Genomic DNA, 16,241 nt, shown 5'->3' on the forward strand with positions numbered 1-16,241 from the left:
TAGATTATTTAGACTAATAGGACTCAGTGCTCAGTCTAGAAGATACCATCCAAGATGAAAAGGAGGACTTGTGGCACCTTAGAGACTAACCAATTTATTTCATAAGCTTTTGTGAGCTACAGCTCACTTCATCGGATGCATAAAGTGGAAAATACAGTGAGGAGATTTATATATACACAGACCATGAAAAAATGGGTGTTTATTGTACACATTGTAAGGAGAGTGATCACTAAAGATGAGCTATTACCAGCGGGAGGGTGGGGTGGGGGGAGAGAAAACCTTTTGAAGTGATAATCAAGGTGGGCCATTTCCAGCACATTTCCAGGAGGAAATAAGGGGAAATAGTTTTACTTTACACCCATTTTTTCATGGTCTGTGTGTATATAAATCTCCTCACTGTATTTTCCACATTATACAAAGTAAAACTATGATAGTGTTTCAGTCACATCATCTATGTCACTTAGCCACAGTATATCACCTGCAGCAAAAAGAAAAAAAATCTCCATCATCCAGAAACAACCCTACATAAGTTTGTGATAAGAACCAGCAGATTACAAAAAGAGGTAATTGATGAAAAAAATTGCCCAGTTTGTTTATGCAACAAACTCTCCTTTCCATAGGATTGAGAACCCACACTTCATTAACATGGTTCAGTCATTAAGACCAGGATACAGTCCACCCAACAGAGCAGATGTCGCAGGCAAATTGCTGGATAAAGTGTATGAAAGAGAAATTGAGCAGTGTGCATAAGGTCTAGAGAGTGAAATTGTTAACCTGAGTCTTGATGGGTGAGCAATGTCCACAATGATCCTGTTGTACGTGCTTGTGTGACAACAGAAGAAGGGAATGTCTTCCTTACAGAAACAATTGATACGTCAGGAAATGCACACACAGCAGAATACTTACAAGAAGTAGCAGAAAAAGCTATAACAAACTGCAAAAAAAAAAAACAAAACCAAACGTCTAGTACGCAGCTTGGTCACAGACAATGCTGCAAATGTATCCAAGGTGAGAAGAAATTATTTGAGAGTGAAGAGAGTCCCAAGTTAATAACATAGGGTTGCAGTGCTCATTTGATGCACCTCCTAGACAAAGACTTCAGTGTTCCAGAAATAAAGGCTAATGTTGTTAAAATTGCAAAATACTTACATAACAACCACTTTGCAACAGCTGCTCTGAAAAAAGTGGGAGGAACCAAGCTAACTCTCCCACAAGACGTGCGATGGAACTCAGCAGTGGACTGTTTTCAGCATAATATCAAGAACTGACCTAATCTGATGACAGTTTGTGAACAAAATCGTGAAAAAATAGATGGCACTGTCACAGCCAAAGTTCTCAACATTGGGCTTAAGAGAAAGGTTGAACACATGCTGAGTACCCTGAAGCCTATTTCTGTAGCCTTGAACAAAATGCAGGGAAGTAGCTGTTTTATTGCTGATGCTGTTGAAATTTGGAAGGAACTGAGTGAGATCTTAAACAAGAAATATGCAATGACAGAGTTAAATTACAAGCATTAAAAAAACAAATGGGACAAGCACTATCTTCAGCTCATTTGCTTGCAAATACTCTCAATACTAGGGTCAAACCTGAAGTGCTGAAGAAGAGGAGTTGGCTATGACATGGACATCCAGCAATCATCCCTCTATAATGCCAACTATAATAAACTTAAGAGCTAACGGTGAGCCATTCGAGAAATATATGTTTGCCGATGATGTTTTAAAGAAAGTCACACCAGTGAACTGGTGGAAGTCACTTAAGCACTTGGATTCAGAGACTGCCAAAGTGATAATCCCACTTTTAACAGCAGTAGCTTCTTCTGCCGGTGTAGAAGGAATATTTTCTTCCTTTGGACTCATTACAAATTGAGAAATTGTTTGGGACCTGAAAAAGCAGGAAAACTTGTTTCTCTTTTCCAGATTATGAACAAACAGGAAAATGAAGGTGAAGACAACTGAGTTAGCTGCAGAAGCCAATATTTTAAGTTTCTCATGTTGACCTGGCTGACATAGTCAATTTAATTTGTTTTTTTTTTAAATATTTCATTTAACTGTTTGTTAAAAACAATTTTAACAAAAACAAACCTGATTTTTAAAAATTGAATGTTTAACTAAAATTCAAGAATTCATATGCTTGTTTTGTTAAAATATTATATTTTTGCTGTTGAAGAAAAAAAATCCAGAATGCATAATATTGTTGTTTTAGTTAAATAAAACTATTTAAATGTATGTCTGGTGATGTTCTCCTCCTAAAACAGCATGGCAAGAAAATGCTCCAAATATTAATGATTAACCTGTTGAATTGGAGATAGTTCACCTCCCAGTGATTGCATAAATATCTGCTTCAATTACCTTTGGAAAATGTAATAACCAATCATTCATTTTCTGATATAGCTGTAAAACTAATCTGAAAAGTTTTCAAAATAAATCACTTAAAAATGTATAGTGTGTACCTTCTAAAAAGGAAACCTATATCTGTCTCTGAATTGTGAAGAATATGCATTAAGGTTATAACAATCAACAAGAATGCACTTTTATGTAGAAATCCATGATTAAATTGAGTGTTCCTGACTAGTGATTTAAATTAATTTGATTTAAATAAAATCCACCCTGAAGAGCATACAAGTTACCTAGGAATAATAGCTATGAGGTGATGAACCTATGACATGATGAACTACTCACTTGCTCATTCTTTCCAGTACCAGGAATTTAAAGCGCGGCAGGGGAGGGACTCTGCACAGAATGTGTTCTAGTGGTGGGGACACATGATAACTTGGAGTAGCTCTGTGGGAAGGGGAAATTGACACAGAGAAGATCCCTTTACACATTGCATCACAAGGGCAAAAATCACAGACTCTTAGAAGTGTAGGACTGCAAGTGACCTCAATAGGTCATGTAGTCCAGTCCATTGCACTCACAGCAGGACTCAGTAATAACTAGACCGTTCCTGACAGGTGTTCGTCTAACCTGTTCTTAAAAACCTCCAATGACGCAAATTTCACAACCTCCCTAGGCAATTTGTTCCAGTGCTTAACTATTCTGACAGTTAGGAAGCTTTTCTTTATGTCCAACCTAAACCTCCCTTGCTGTAATTTAAGCCCATTGCTTCTTGACCTATCCTCCAAGGTTCACAAGAACAACATTTCATCCTCCTCCTTGTAACAACATTTTTTGTACTAGAAAACTGTTATAATGTACCCTTGCTGTCTTCTCTTCTCCAGAATAACCAGGCTCATTTTTTTCAATCTTTCCTCATAGGTCATGTTTTCTAGACTTTTAATCATTTTTGTTCCTCTGGCCTTTCTCCAATTTGTCCACATCTTTCCTGAAATGTGGCACCTAGAACTGGACACAGTACTCCAGCTGAAGCCTTATCAGTGCAGAGTGGAGTGGAAGAATTACTTCTTGTGTCTTGTTTATTACACTCCGGATAACACATCGAAGAATGATGTTCACTTTTTTTGCAACAGTGTTACACTGTTGACTCATATTTATCTTGTTATCCACTGTAATCTCCAGATCCCTTTCCGCAGTACGCCTTCCTAGGCAGTCATTTCCTATTTTGTATGTTTGCAATTGATTGTTCCTTTCTACGAGGAATACTTTGCATTTGTTCTTACTGATTTTCATCCTATTTTCTTCAGACCATTTCTCCAGTTTTTTCCAGATCATTTTGAATTTTAATCCTGTGCTCCAAAGCACCTATATTACCCCTCGCAGCTTGGTATAGTACACTTGTAAAGTTTGTGGACACTCTATGCCATTATTTAAATTATTTATGAAGATATTGATCAGAACCTGACTCAGGACAGATCCCTGGAGGACCCCACTTGATATGCCCTTCCAGCTTGTCTGTGAACCACTGATAATTACTCTATGGGAAGTTTTCCAACCAGTTATGCACCTGTCTTATAGTAGCTCTATATTGCCTGCAATTCTCTAGTTTGTTTATGAGAAGTCATGCAAGACAATGTCAAAAGCCTTAATAAAGTCAAGGTATACCATATCCACCGCTTCCCTCCATCCACAATCTGACACTAGTCTATAAATAAACAACATAAAATAAAATGCTATAAATTCAATAATTTAGGAAACACTCAGATAAAAAAGCCTTTATAAAAGATAGCTACGGTTGAAACACTGCTGTCACTGACTACTGCTAACACAAAAGAAAGTTTTGCACTTGCACTATATCCACTTCTGCAAAAGCCTAAACATTAAAAAAGGTTATACATGAAAAGTTAAGGCAACTACTGCCAAATCATCCTTCCTCATTCACTATCACCCTGACTCTCTGTCCTGTAAGTTACACCTCGGTGTAAATGTCTATCATCTCATTTACCTGAGGATTTTAAATATTGGGTTATTAGAGTAATATAAATATTAATAAGGATAATGTTTTTAAAAAGCCAATTATTGTGGATTTAAACTAATTTTAGGACCCTTCTTGTTCACCTGGGCTATTTATTTTTTATAGAAAAAGTAAGCAGCTACTATAAGAAAATTATGTGACATTAAATATGCATTACAACCAGAATAGACCAAGTTTGTGCACATTAATGAGCTCTGTTCATAATAGACTGGGGTGCTGATTGAACAATTGTCACTGAAAGAGTAAAGTCATCTATCTATAAAGAGGTCAATAAAGTCTACTATTTACGAATTATTCTTTTCATGTTCTTTGTGTATGTCACAGCTCCAATTCAAATGAAGCTGGTAAGAATGGAAGCAATCTTTGTTTTAGGTTACTTGAAAACTAATATTTCCACTAATGTCATTTTTCAGGGAAATATTTCCCATACAAATCACTTGTAAGCAGCAAGGAACTCAAAGTTCATGAGCACATTTTTATTTTAAAATGAAATCAGCGTCTCATAAGATCTGTTATTTGTAACATAATGTAATATATCACTATCATAAAGTTGTTTCTCTCTTTAGGCACTATATGCATTTGAAGGTAGTAGATCACAGAGAAAAAAATCATTTTAAAAAATTTAAACTGTATTTAAATTTAAAAATAAATACTCACTAATCAAATCGGAAAGTTTCTACATAGGCACAATGAGCACCCAAGTTGGCAGCCATAATTGAGAGAGAGAGAGACTGAAGGAACAAGAAAATTGAGGTACTCTTCAAACTCACAGTTGAGCTACAGGGTTGATTAGATTTGGGTTACTGTGGTCACAGGAAAGCCTCAGTGAGGTTAAGAGTGTGCAAGCCCCTTGTATGGAGCTGGCCATAGCAGCACTTTGTACTCTTTCCTCAGAACCCAGTGTGGCTGCTGAATTGCTGCTGAGTGGAGACAAAAGTAATGATCAGCAGCAGAGCAACACCAGAATCAACAAGAAGGGAAAGCCAGAGGGAAGACTGGAAAGTTACTACTTTCCTTTTTGAAACTGGAGTTCTTCAAGATGCGTGGTCCCTATATGTATTCCACTGTAGGAATGCATGTGCTCCATGTACCTGAGACCAGAGGTTTCTTGCAAGCAATGTCCATTGCTCCATGCCCACCCCCCTGCTCTCCTCGTGCTCTGTACTGAGGGTATAAGGAGTGGGATGGACTGACTGCCTGCCTCTCCAGTTCTTTCTCTGCTGCAAATTCAGTCATGATCTGAAGCAGAGGGGAAGAAGGGAGGGTTGTGGAATACAGATATGGACCGCACACTTTGAAGAATGCCAGTTGCAACAAGGTAAGTAACGTCTCTTTCTTCTTCGAGTGTTAGTCCCTATATGTATTCCACTGTGGGTGACTGATAAGAAATACTGAAAGAAGAGGTGGGTGCGAGAATGCAGATGGTAAAGCTGCTTGTAGAACCGTTTTCCCCCCAAAGGATGGGTCAGTGGAAAAGTCTTGGATCAAGGCATAATGTGTTTTGAATGTATGGATGGAACTGCATATCGCTGCCCTGGCAAATTACCTCTTGAAGTGATGCCACTGAGACTTATGCCCTTGCAGAGTGAGCCCTGGCCCCATGTAGGAGAAGGAGCTGTGCATCTGAGAGAGTCAGATACAGCCAGAGATCCTCTGAGAGGATACAGCTTGGACTCATTCTGCTATGGCAACAAACACTCTAGATGATAATCTGATCGGCTATATTTTCTGCAGGTATAATGCCAATGCTCATCTTATGTCGAGGGAATGAAGTCTCCTTTCCTCACCAGAGGCATGGGGCTTTGGAAAAAAAAAAATACAGGGAAGTGAATTGACTGGTTTAGTTGAAATTCTGAAAATATCCCAGAAGTGAATTTTGGATGTAGTCATGGTGAGATTTTGGAACACTGTGTGTAGTTATTCATCTATTAGTGTCACAAGCTCTGCCCATTCTGATAAAGCTGATGTAGAGAGACTCTGAGTGAGTGTTGAGTTGTGATGCTACCATCGGTGACTGAGGTTTCTGATGGGTACTCTTTGCCCATACTGGCAGTTCTCAGTCTTTTGACTTAGGTAGTACTGCTGGCATTGTTACTGCTGAGGAGGAGTCTGGTACCAATGGAGCCCTGCTCTTATGAGCCTTTTTATCATAGCCCTGGGACTTAGGACATTCTAAGTCTTTAGGGGCTGGGTGCAAAGGCTTGTTCGGCTTGGAGAGGAATGGACTTAAAGGGGGAAATCCGCTCTTGTGTTTATGAGTACATTCCCTGCTCTCCTGATGAGACCCTGATGGAGGGTTTATAAGTGTGCTCTCCCACACTCCTAAATCAGGCCACATGACAGGAGGTGTGCTCCTTGCTCACTCTGGCCAATGTATAGAGGAGGTTCCCCCAGCCTGGGTCTGACTAGGCATTCATAACCTTTTCCACTAGGTGTTTTTTAAGCTGGAATTCCTGAACCTGTTAGGTATGGCTAGGGAAGGAGTGACAAATATTGCAGCCGATGGAGCTATTTACTTCCCCAAGGCAGTAAAAGCAGTGCAGGTGATCACCGCTGACTAAGAAGGAATGGGGACAGGAGACTGCTTTCAAAGCCCGGTGTTCTGGGCATAGTCAAATTCCAGTATCAGGAGCCAGGGTGGTGGTGGTAGGGGTTCCTGGGGTGAGGAACCTAACTAAATACTGACTATACTATTAAAGACTATTTACACTAGCTATACTAAAGATAAAACTTTGAAATATTTATAGGTTGAAGACAAGGCTGAAAAAACCCCAGACACTCCAGATACTGGAGGTCCTGACTCAGGCCATGTGGCAGTAAGAAGGAACTGGAGAGGCAGTCGGTCCAACCTGCCCCTTATACCTTTGGTACATAGCATGGGGTACAAGGGCACAGGTGCAAGCAATGGACACTGCTTGCAAGAATTCTCTGGTCTCAAGCTAAGGGAATGAATATGTACCCACAGTGGAATACACATAGGGACCCACAATTGAAGCAGATCCTCTCTTCTACTCTCTCCTACAATGGAAGGAGAAAGTGCCTGGTTCCTTTGCAAGCCTTGACTAAGGCAGAACACCCATTAGCCTCCCCTGAATACTTTGAAGAGGGAAATACCCACCCAATGAAGAGAAAAGACCAGTGATTGTACAGAGACAGAAAGACAGAATGTGAGTGTGTATATACTGGGAAGGGGAGAGAGGTGATTCAGTTGCTGTGAGCCTCATGACAGTAGTAGTCCTTAAGGAGAAATTGAATGTGGAGAGGAAAGTGGCCTGCAGAACAAGTTCACAGAGGACAGTCCATGAATAGGGGGCAGCTTGGAAGCAGTTGTGGGAGAAGCAGATATACTTGCTACTGAAGTTAGTATCATTAGTGCAGCAGAGAAGGGGAAGGGAAGGTGAGATGAAGAAATTACTTTGGATTCTTGCATGACATGCAAGAGCGTGGCTTCCTAAAGAACTTTCTCCCTCGGAAGATTGCCACACAGCTTGCTTTTCCCTCCTTCTACAGATTCCTGAAGTGTTGAATATAAAGGTTAACTTTTACTTCTCTATCTGTACTTTGTATCTGTGTATTATTTTGTATTATTAAAATATATGTGCTAGTCTTCACTACTGCATTTTCTACAAAATCCACTTTTGTTTTTCATATTTCCCACAGTATTTAACCTAATATACAGGTGTACAAATAAACAGAATTATAAACCTAATTATAATGCTCAGTTGTTTGTTGAACTTAACATTCTATGCTGAAGACTCAATAATATAGAGGACTATTGCCAGTTATTTTGGCTGCTTCATATATATTTGAACTGAGGTAACTTGTATGGCTAAATGTATGGTTCAGGATGTAAATGTGCATCAGGATCCTACTATTGTCCTGGGGCCTGTGATTTTCAGCAAAAGTCACCTGACTAATCTATGTTAGAAATGACAAACTATCAAAACTGTTACTCTTAAAGAAAGGAGATTGCTTGTGTGATTCATTGTGGCAAGTTTGAAGGAGTTTTATTAACGTACTGATTCTCACTCACAGCCAGGAGGATTACTCCAATGGAAGTCTCATGTGTTGGTGCTGGGAGTAGAGAGGGTAGAAAATACAGGAAATTTCTACTCCAGACAAAGTCAAGTGTTTTACCCAATGGCATCAGAATTGTAATTCTTTGCATATATGCACAGCTGAAACTGAATAGTCTAAACTGGAGTAAAAATTCAACATCCTGCTGTCAGGTGGAATATGACTTTTTGTTTTGAAGTCTAGTACACAATTATTGACAAAATCCATATTTCACAACTCAAGGACAGAAATTAGAAACTAAAGCTAGTTTATTAAGAAATAATATACTAAGCACTCCAATAGAGTTTGCAAAATTAGAATTGTTTATTCCCAAAGAACAGGTTGAATATAAGGCAGAAAAGGGCTAAAACTGAGGTCATGATTTATTAGATCAATTGAAACATGCTGCTGCTGATTATTTCAACTCCTGAGTAACTTTTACAAAAATTAAAACAATAATTATATTGTGGATTGCAGGTTTGATGTGTAAGAAATCATTGTGGCATCACTTCGCTGCTTTTAAATAAGAAAAAGCAGACTATGTAAATAACTAGTGATTAAAGTGGCTTGTTCCCTAAGTAGTATTCAAAGTGATGCACAAAGAAGATGCCACAATGATGGAGTTCTCAATTATAATACAAGAAATGTAGCTGATGTTATCACAGTTTTAGGGTTCTTTAGACTGTGATAGGATCAAAATAATTGATTGGTATGCTTTCTACTGAGAATCTGAACAGCATGAACAAAGCTAGTCACTGAATGTTACTAGTATGCATACAAGGGGCATTTACATAAAGATCCCTTCCCATTAGCTATTTACCCTTGGAACTAGAGAATGTTATAATTTGAACTGGCATCAGAAGAGCAAGAAATCTTATTTACAAAGCATTTAATCATTAATTTAATATATTTGAGAAGAGTTTGGAGGACTGAGTCTGTTGTCTTCTGTTTTGCTTTATCAAAAGAGTCAATTTTTGCATTATTTTTGCTAAGGACTACCAGTTTTAGAAAGAATTCAATGTTTTGGTGTTTTAACTGAATTAAATATTTTCTTAGAATCAATGTGGAGCCACAATGAAAAATATGTAGCTTCTTTTTTTACCCGGTCAACTTAAGGTCTATTATTATAGTGAGCCATTTGAACCCAAGTTGTTTGGACAGATATGACAAATGTCACTCAATTTGAGTCACAAAGTTCAGATCCAGATTTTTTTTACACCTGAAAGTATGGAGATGTTTGGACCTAACATTTGGGTTCAGATCCACCTTTTTGAAAAAACCCCACAAGAAAATAGAGTTATCGTAAGCGTGGTTAATTTTAATTTCATGTAAATAATAAAATTTGGGGTTTTGCAGTTAGAGAGACACACACCTATGTTTTATGTCTGAGAAAGACAAGATGCCATTAATAGATTTAAAAATTCATGCTGCATTGCATATTTATAAATATAAAAATTAAACTTTATGAAGGTTTAATATACAGTTAACATATTTATCTAATTTTAGAAAACAGTGTGAGCATTTTTAGAGACCCAGGTTATTGCCATCCAGTCCTGTGTACCAGCCTCCTACAGAGCATATTTACTCTGGCTCTGGCTGGTAGAAATGGATTTAACTCTTGAGACCTGATCCATTTCCCATTGAAGTCACTGAAAGTCTTTCAGTTGACTTCTCTGGGAGATGGATCAGGCGTTTAGAGAGTACAAAGAATAAAAAATAATAGTTTCACTCTAAAGAGTTGTACAAAACAAAAGTGTATGCGTAAGCCACAACAATGAAAAACTATGAGACAGAAAACTTACATACTGTACATGATAGACTAGAGTGTCTAGAAAATTTATTGAATAATACAAATATTGTGAAATAAGTGACACACCATAGTGGCTTCAATAAGTGGAGTCCAGGCCCCCTTACATAATATACACATTATTATTAAAAAGCAACCATAATTCCTTAGTTTCCCAAAAGAATGGAACAGCAATAAAGGTATTGTACCAGATACGCAGATAAATAAATTTTAAAATTCTTTCTAGCTGCATATCTCATCACCTGGAACACAAGTGAAGGATCAATATATTAATTTTGGTAAAGGAAGATTGTCTTAAAGATTAAAGAAAAATAGATATTAGCCTTCTATTGCCATTTTTTTCCTCACTGAGAGTTGAAGGGAACATTTGACAAAATGGCAGCTCCTAAGAAAGCGAAGCTAGATGTCCGATCATTTCAGCCTGCTTGGACAGACACATTTGGATTTATTGAAAAGAAGGACCATGCTATTTTGCTTTCTGTTATGAAAGTGTTGTTTGTCACACATCAAGTGTTCGACATTTTGAAACGAAGCACGAGAAAACCTTTCTTGACAAAGCAGACAAGACTGAATCGATCAAAAAGGCAGTAGCAGCCTATGAGAAGCAAAGCAGTATTTTTAAAAGCTTAAGTGTAAGTAAAAATCAAGCTACAGAAGGAATTTACAAGATTGCACAGTGCATTGCAAAAAAACGGAAAGCCGTTTACAGATGGGGAATATATAAAAAGTTTTTCTCAGCAGTTCGGAGATTTTGTTCAATGATTTGCCAAATAAAGATACAATCGTATCTAGAATAAAAGAACTGCCCATCTCTGCCAGAACAGTTGAGAGACACATAAGTGAAATGGCAGAAAACATTAAGGAAAAGCAGAAGACTGCATTGAAAGACACAGCAGTGTTTAGTGTTGCAGTTGATGAGAGCGTGGATATAAACAACATTCCATGTTTGGCATTTGTTGCAAGATGTTGTCCTTCCGATGAAATCCAAGAGGAACTTTGCTGCCTAAAACCCCTGCATGGTACAACAAAGGGGGAAGATATACTGGAAAGTTTTGTAAACCATTTTGAAGAATGAAGAGTTGACATCAGAAAAATATTTTGTGTGACAACAGATGGTGCTCCTGCCATGGTCGGAAAACAGAAGGGATTTGTAAAGTTACTTGAAGATCAAATTGGCCATCTGACAGTCAAATTTCACTGTATCATCCATCAAGAAAAACCTGTGTGCTAAACTTTCTAATTCGGAGCTTAATAATGTGATGAATACAGTGTACGAATTGTGAATTTCCTTGTTGCTCAATCTGCTTTGACTCACCGACAATTTCAAGCACTGCTGGAAGAGATGGACAGTGCTTATAACGACATCCCACTTCACAGCAACATTCAGTGGCTAAATCGTGGCAAGGTTTTGGTGTGCTTTGTAAACTGTTTTGATGCACTCGAGGCCTTTTTGTTGGAAAAAGAACAAAACTACCCCGAACTGGATGATGACAAATGGCTATGTAAGCTCATGTTTCTAACTGATATCACCGCTCACCTAAACGAACTCAACTTCGGTCTCCAGGGTGCAGGGCAAACAGTTCTGGATCTTTATGAAGCCTGGAAAGCATTTGTTGTGAAACTAGCAGTTTTTTCCAGGGATATTCAAACTTCTACTTTCTGCTACTTCCAACTCATAAAAGAGCTATCGACACGTTGCACTGTCAATGTCGATGAGATTGGAAAGTACATGTAAGAACTGGAATCAGAATTTTCTGAGAGATTTCAAGATTTCCAGCGATTTGGCCCAAAGCTTTGTTTTCTAATTAAACCTGAAAAGTTCAAAGAAAGCGACTTGGATTTGCCTGTATTTCAGTGGATGGGTGCTGAAGATTTCGAAATGCAGCTCATTCAGTTAAAAAGCTCAGAATTGTGGACATCAAAGTTTGTGGATCTGCGGAGCGCACTTGAAGCTACCGAGAGAGATCATGGGGCCTCTGTTTGGACGTGCTGGATGTCCCTGCCAGTGAAATTTAACTGTTTGAAGAAAATTGTGTTTGCAATGCTTTCAGCATTTGGATCCACATACCTGTGTGAATAGGCATTTTCACACATGAAATCTGTCCTCCGTCCCTCTTGGAGCTGGTTAACAACTGATCACTCAGAAGCCTGTGTGCACCTTAAAGTATCCAAATACGTGCCAGACATTGGAAAACTCAGCAAGGAAAAGCAATGGCAAGGATCACACTAAACTGATAAGATCTGCATTTTAATTTAATTTTAAATAAAGCTTCTGAAACATTTTGAAAACCTTGTTTACTTTACATATAACAGTAGTTTGGTTATATAATATATAGACTTACAGAGAGACCTTCAAAAACGTTAAAATGTATTACTGGCACGCAAAGCCTTAAATTAGAGTGTATAAATGAAGACTCGGCACACCACTGCTGAAAGGTTGCCGACCCCTGGTATATATATAGGTGTCCTCCGAAAAGGACACACATCATCTATATATATAAAACCATATATATAAAACTTCCTGAACTGCACAGATCTGACTAGAAAGATTGCTGAGATTTGTGGCTTCTTCCTCTCTACCAGAGCCTCTAGAACCACCCAGACCCACAAGGACTATTGCAGGAGATGGAGCTTTAGCCTCACGTCATGACTTCTGTGTTCTTGCGGAGAATGACAAGCAGACCGATCATCTGCTTGGTATACGAGATTCTGACATACAGAAAACATACGTACTGTGTCTACCTTGAGGGATGGGGCTATAAGCCCACCAGTTTTGAGCTGATAATGCTAATGAACCCTGTACAGTGAGTGGAGTCTGATCATTAGAGATCAGTTCAGAGGGATGGAGACATTTCATGGTGGTCTATATTAAAGATCAGAAGTAGTTCTGAGATTTTCGTGAAGATATGTAGAAGTTTACCCTGAGCTAAGAACTAGTGAGTTGGACACTCACCAGGTTCTGTCTCACTGATATGGGTAATAAGAGGGAACTGATCAAACGTCGCAGTTGTCCCACTCTTTACACCCTCATGCTCCGTCAAAAGGAGGCAAAAGACACACACATGGCCCTGATGGACACAATACTATTCAGAAAAACTCCATTCTCATGCACATGAGGTACATGTACACTCACAGTGGGATCCACATTGACACATACTCAGAGAAAAATCTTAGCTACATAAAAGAAGCCTATTGTCATAAAAGGAACAATTACAAAAATCACAGTTTCCCTTAGTTAAAATATAAATAAATTGGCTCTGTGATTTGGAAAGTGACTTTGTTCACATGTAACATTATAGTTTCTTTTTCAACTTAGCTTTAATTGAGATAAATCATTGATACCTGAGTACAAAATGTTAAATAAATAGTGAATGGGAAAGTACTGAGCACCATTTTCAAGGTCTAACATAACTTGAGAAAAGCAGATAAGCTAGAACAGCTTGTTAATAAAATCAAATTTAAGAACAGCTTTGCTGTACTATTTATTGAAATAATTTATTGAAATATTGAAATAATTTATTCTGCCTCTCTTCCAGAGCACATCAAGATAATAACAAAATAGAGGCTGTAGTTTCATTTCATATAGAACACTAGATAGAAAAGGCTGTTTTCCATATTACTCACCTGTTTTCATTTCTAACAAGAGCTTTTTCTTTTGTTGCCTCTCTAATTTTTCTTTTTCTGCTTTCTCCTTAGCTATTCTAGCGCGTCTCTGTTTTTCCTCTGCTTCTCTTCTTCTTACATTCTCCTTGGCTGCTTGCTATTTAAAAAAAAAAAAAGAGAGAGAGAGAGAGATACTGGTAATGAAACTTAATGTAAGTAGTTTCAGACAGAACAAACTTGTAAACTATAAAAATGAAAAAATCCCTACGTTATATTGTCAGTCAAATAACTCTTGCTAAAAGGTCACTTGCACCTTCTACCAAGTCTGTTACATATTAAATAATATGTAATCTGAAGATATTGTACTTTCCATATAGTATATTTTACTCTCTAATATATCAGTCACTTAGGGAGAACCACATTATAGGAATGGTGTAATTATCTCCAAAACAAGCATTATAAACCCAGAAAATTCAGCATTCAAGTTAACACTGAAATCCCAACAAGTTAAGGTATAGAGAAACAGTTAAGGCACCCAAATAGCCTTAACTCCTCCCAGCAGCAAAACCCTAAAATGCCTGAGTGCTTTTGGTCCCAGATTAAACATTTTCTCCTCTATTGTCACTACAAAGGGGAAGAAAGGCATCAGCACAGGCTAGCACAAACTCTTATCCTTCAGAAGAACTCAGGAAAAACTTCCCTTTTTCAAAATAGCTACAATCTCCTTTCTCAATGGGTCTGAGGCAACAGGTTGCACTTTAGCCAAGGTGACCAGTACCTTTCATTGTTCCCCACAGGACTGAAGTCAAGCCACTCTCAGGGAAGATGGAAGCCCCTATGCTATCAAAAGGCATTGTGAGGTTCAGATGAATTAGGTCATGGCTATTTTTCCTGAGGACAGCCTGTGGCCTCAGGCACTCTGAAGAACATTGTTCAGCCACTGCTGAAACACAAACCCTCACTCATGAAGAAGAAAAAACAGAAAAAAAGCTACCATTCATCCTAATGTTTTTTTTAAAAAAAACTGCCCATTACACCATATCTACTAAAGATTCACTTCCCTGCCAATTCGGTTCATGACCTGAACTTTGAAAAACACTGATTAATGCAAGTAGTACGGGGAATAAGCAGGAAGAACTCAAAATGCTAGTAAATAAACATAATTATGACATAGTTGGCATCACAGAGACTTGGTGGGATAATACGCCTGACTGGAATATTGGTACAGAAGGGTACAGCTTGCTCAGGAAGGACAGGCAGGGGAAAAAAGGGAGAAGGTGTTGCCTTATATATTAAAAATGTATCCACTTGGACTAAGGTTGAGATGAAAACAGTAGACAGACTTGTTGAAAGTGTCTGGGCAAAGATAAAAGGGGTAAAAAACAAGGGTGATGTCATGGTAAGGGTTTACTACAGACCACCTAACGAGGAAGAAGAGGTGGATGCGGATTTTTTAAACAACTAACAAAATCATCCAAAGCACAGGACTTGGTGGTGATTGGGGACTTCAGCTACTCAGACATCTGTTGGGAAAATAACAGCAGGGCACAGATTACCCAACAAGTTCTTGGAATGTATTGGAGACAATTTTTTATTTCAGAAGGTGTAGAACGGTACTAGAGGAGAGGCTGTTCTACATTTGATTTTGTCAAATAGGGAGGAACTGGTTGAGAATTTGAAAGTGGAAGGCAGCTTGGGTGAAAGTGATCATGAAATGGTAGAGTTCGTGATTCTAAGGAATGGTAGGAGGGAGAACAGCAAAATAAAGACAATGGATTTCAAGAAGGCAGACTTTAGCAAACTCAGGGAGTTGGTAGATAAGATCCCATGGGAAGCAAGTCTAAGGGGAAAAAACAATTGAAAGCTGCTGGTAGTTTTTCAAAGAGACATTATTAAGGGCACAAAAGTAAAATATCCCATTGCGTAGGAAAGATAGGAAGTATGGCAAGAGACACCCTGGCATAATCAGGAGATCTTCAATGACCTAAAAATCAAAAGAGAGTCTTACAAAATGTGGAAACTAGGTCAAATTACAAAGGATGAATATAAACAAATAACGCAATATATTGTGACAAAATTAGAAAGGCCAAGGCACAAAACGAGATCAAACTAACTGGAGACATAAAGGGTATCAAGAAAACAGAGACTAAAATAAGGAAAGAACAAGTTAAAAATTACTTAGACAAGTTAGATGTCTTCAAGTCACCAGGGCCTGATGAAATTCATCCTAGAATACTCAAGTAGCTGACTGAGGAGATATCTGAGCCATTAGCAATTATTTTTGAAAAGTCATGGAAGATGAGAGAGATTCCAGAAGACTGGAAAAGGGCAAATATAGTGCCTGTCGATAAAAAAGGAAATAAGGACAACCCAGGGAATTACAGACCAGTCAGCATAACTTCTGTAC

The 16,241-nt window shown here is 38.2% G+C and overlaps 1 protein-coding gene across 1 annotated transcript in view; it reads right to left on the reverse strand.

Annotated features, from left to right (window-relative positions):
• The window catches only part of DIAPH3 (diaphanous related formin 3), a 531,747-nt gene that overhangs the window by 128,122 nt on the left and 387,384 nt on the right, over positions 1–16,241 (reverse strand). Inside the window, exon 25 of the mRNA XM_077806852.1 lies at positions 13,856–13,991. Within this exon, the coding sequence (XP_077662978.1) occupies positions 13,856–13,991 (136 nt within the window). The remainder of the gene's footprint in view (positions 1–13,855; positions 13,992–16,241) is intronic.

The sequence above is a fragment of the Eretmochelys imbricata genome, chromosome 1 (genome assembly GCF_965152235.1).
Source record: "Eretmochelys imbricata isolate rEreImb1 chromosome 1, rEreImb1.hap1, whole genome shotgun sequence".
In the NCBI taxonomy this organism is placed as follows: Eukaryota; Metazoa; Chordata; order Testudines; family Cheloniidae; genus Eretmochelys; species Eretmochelys imbricata.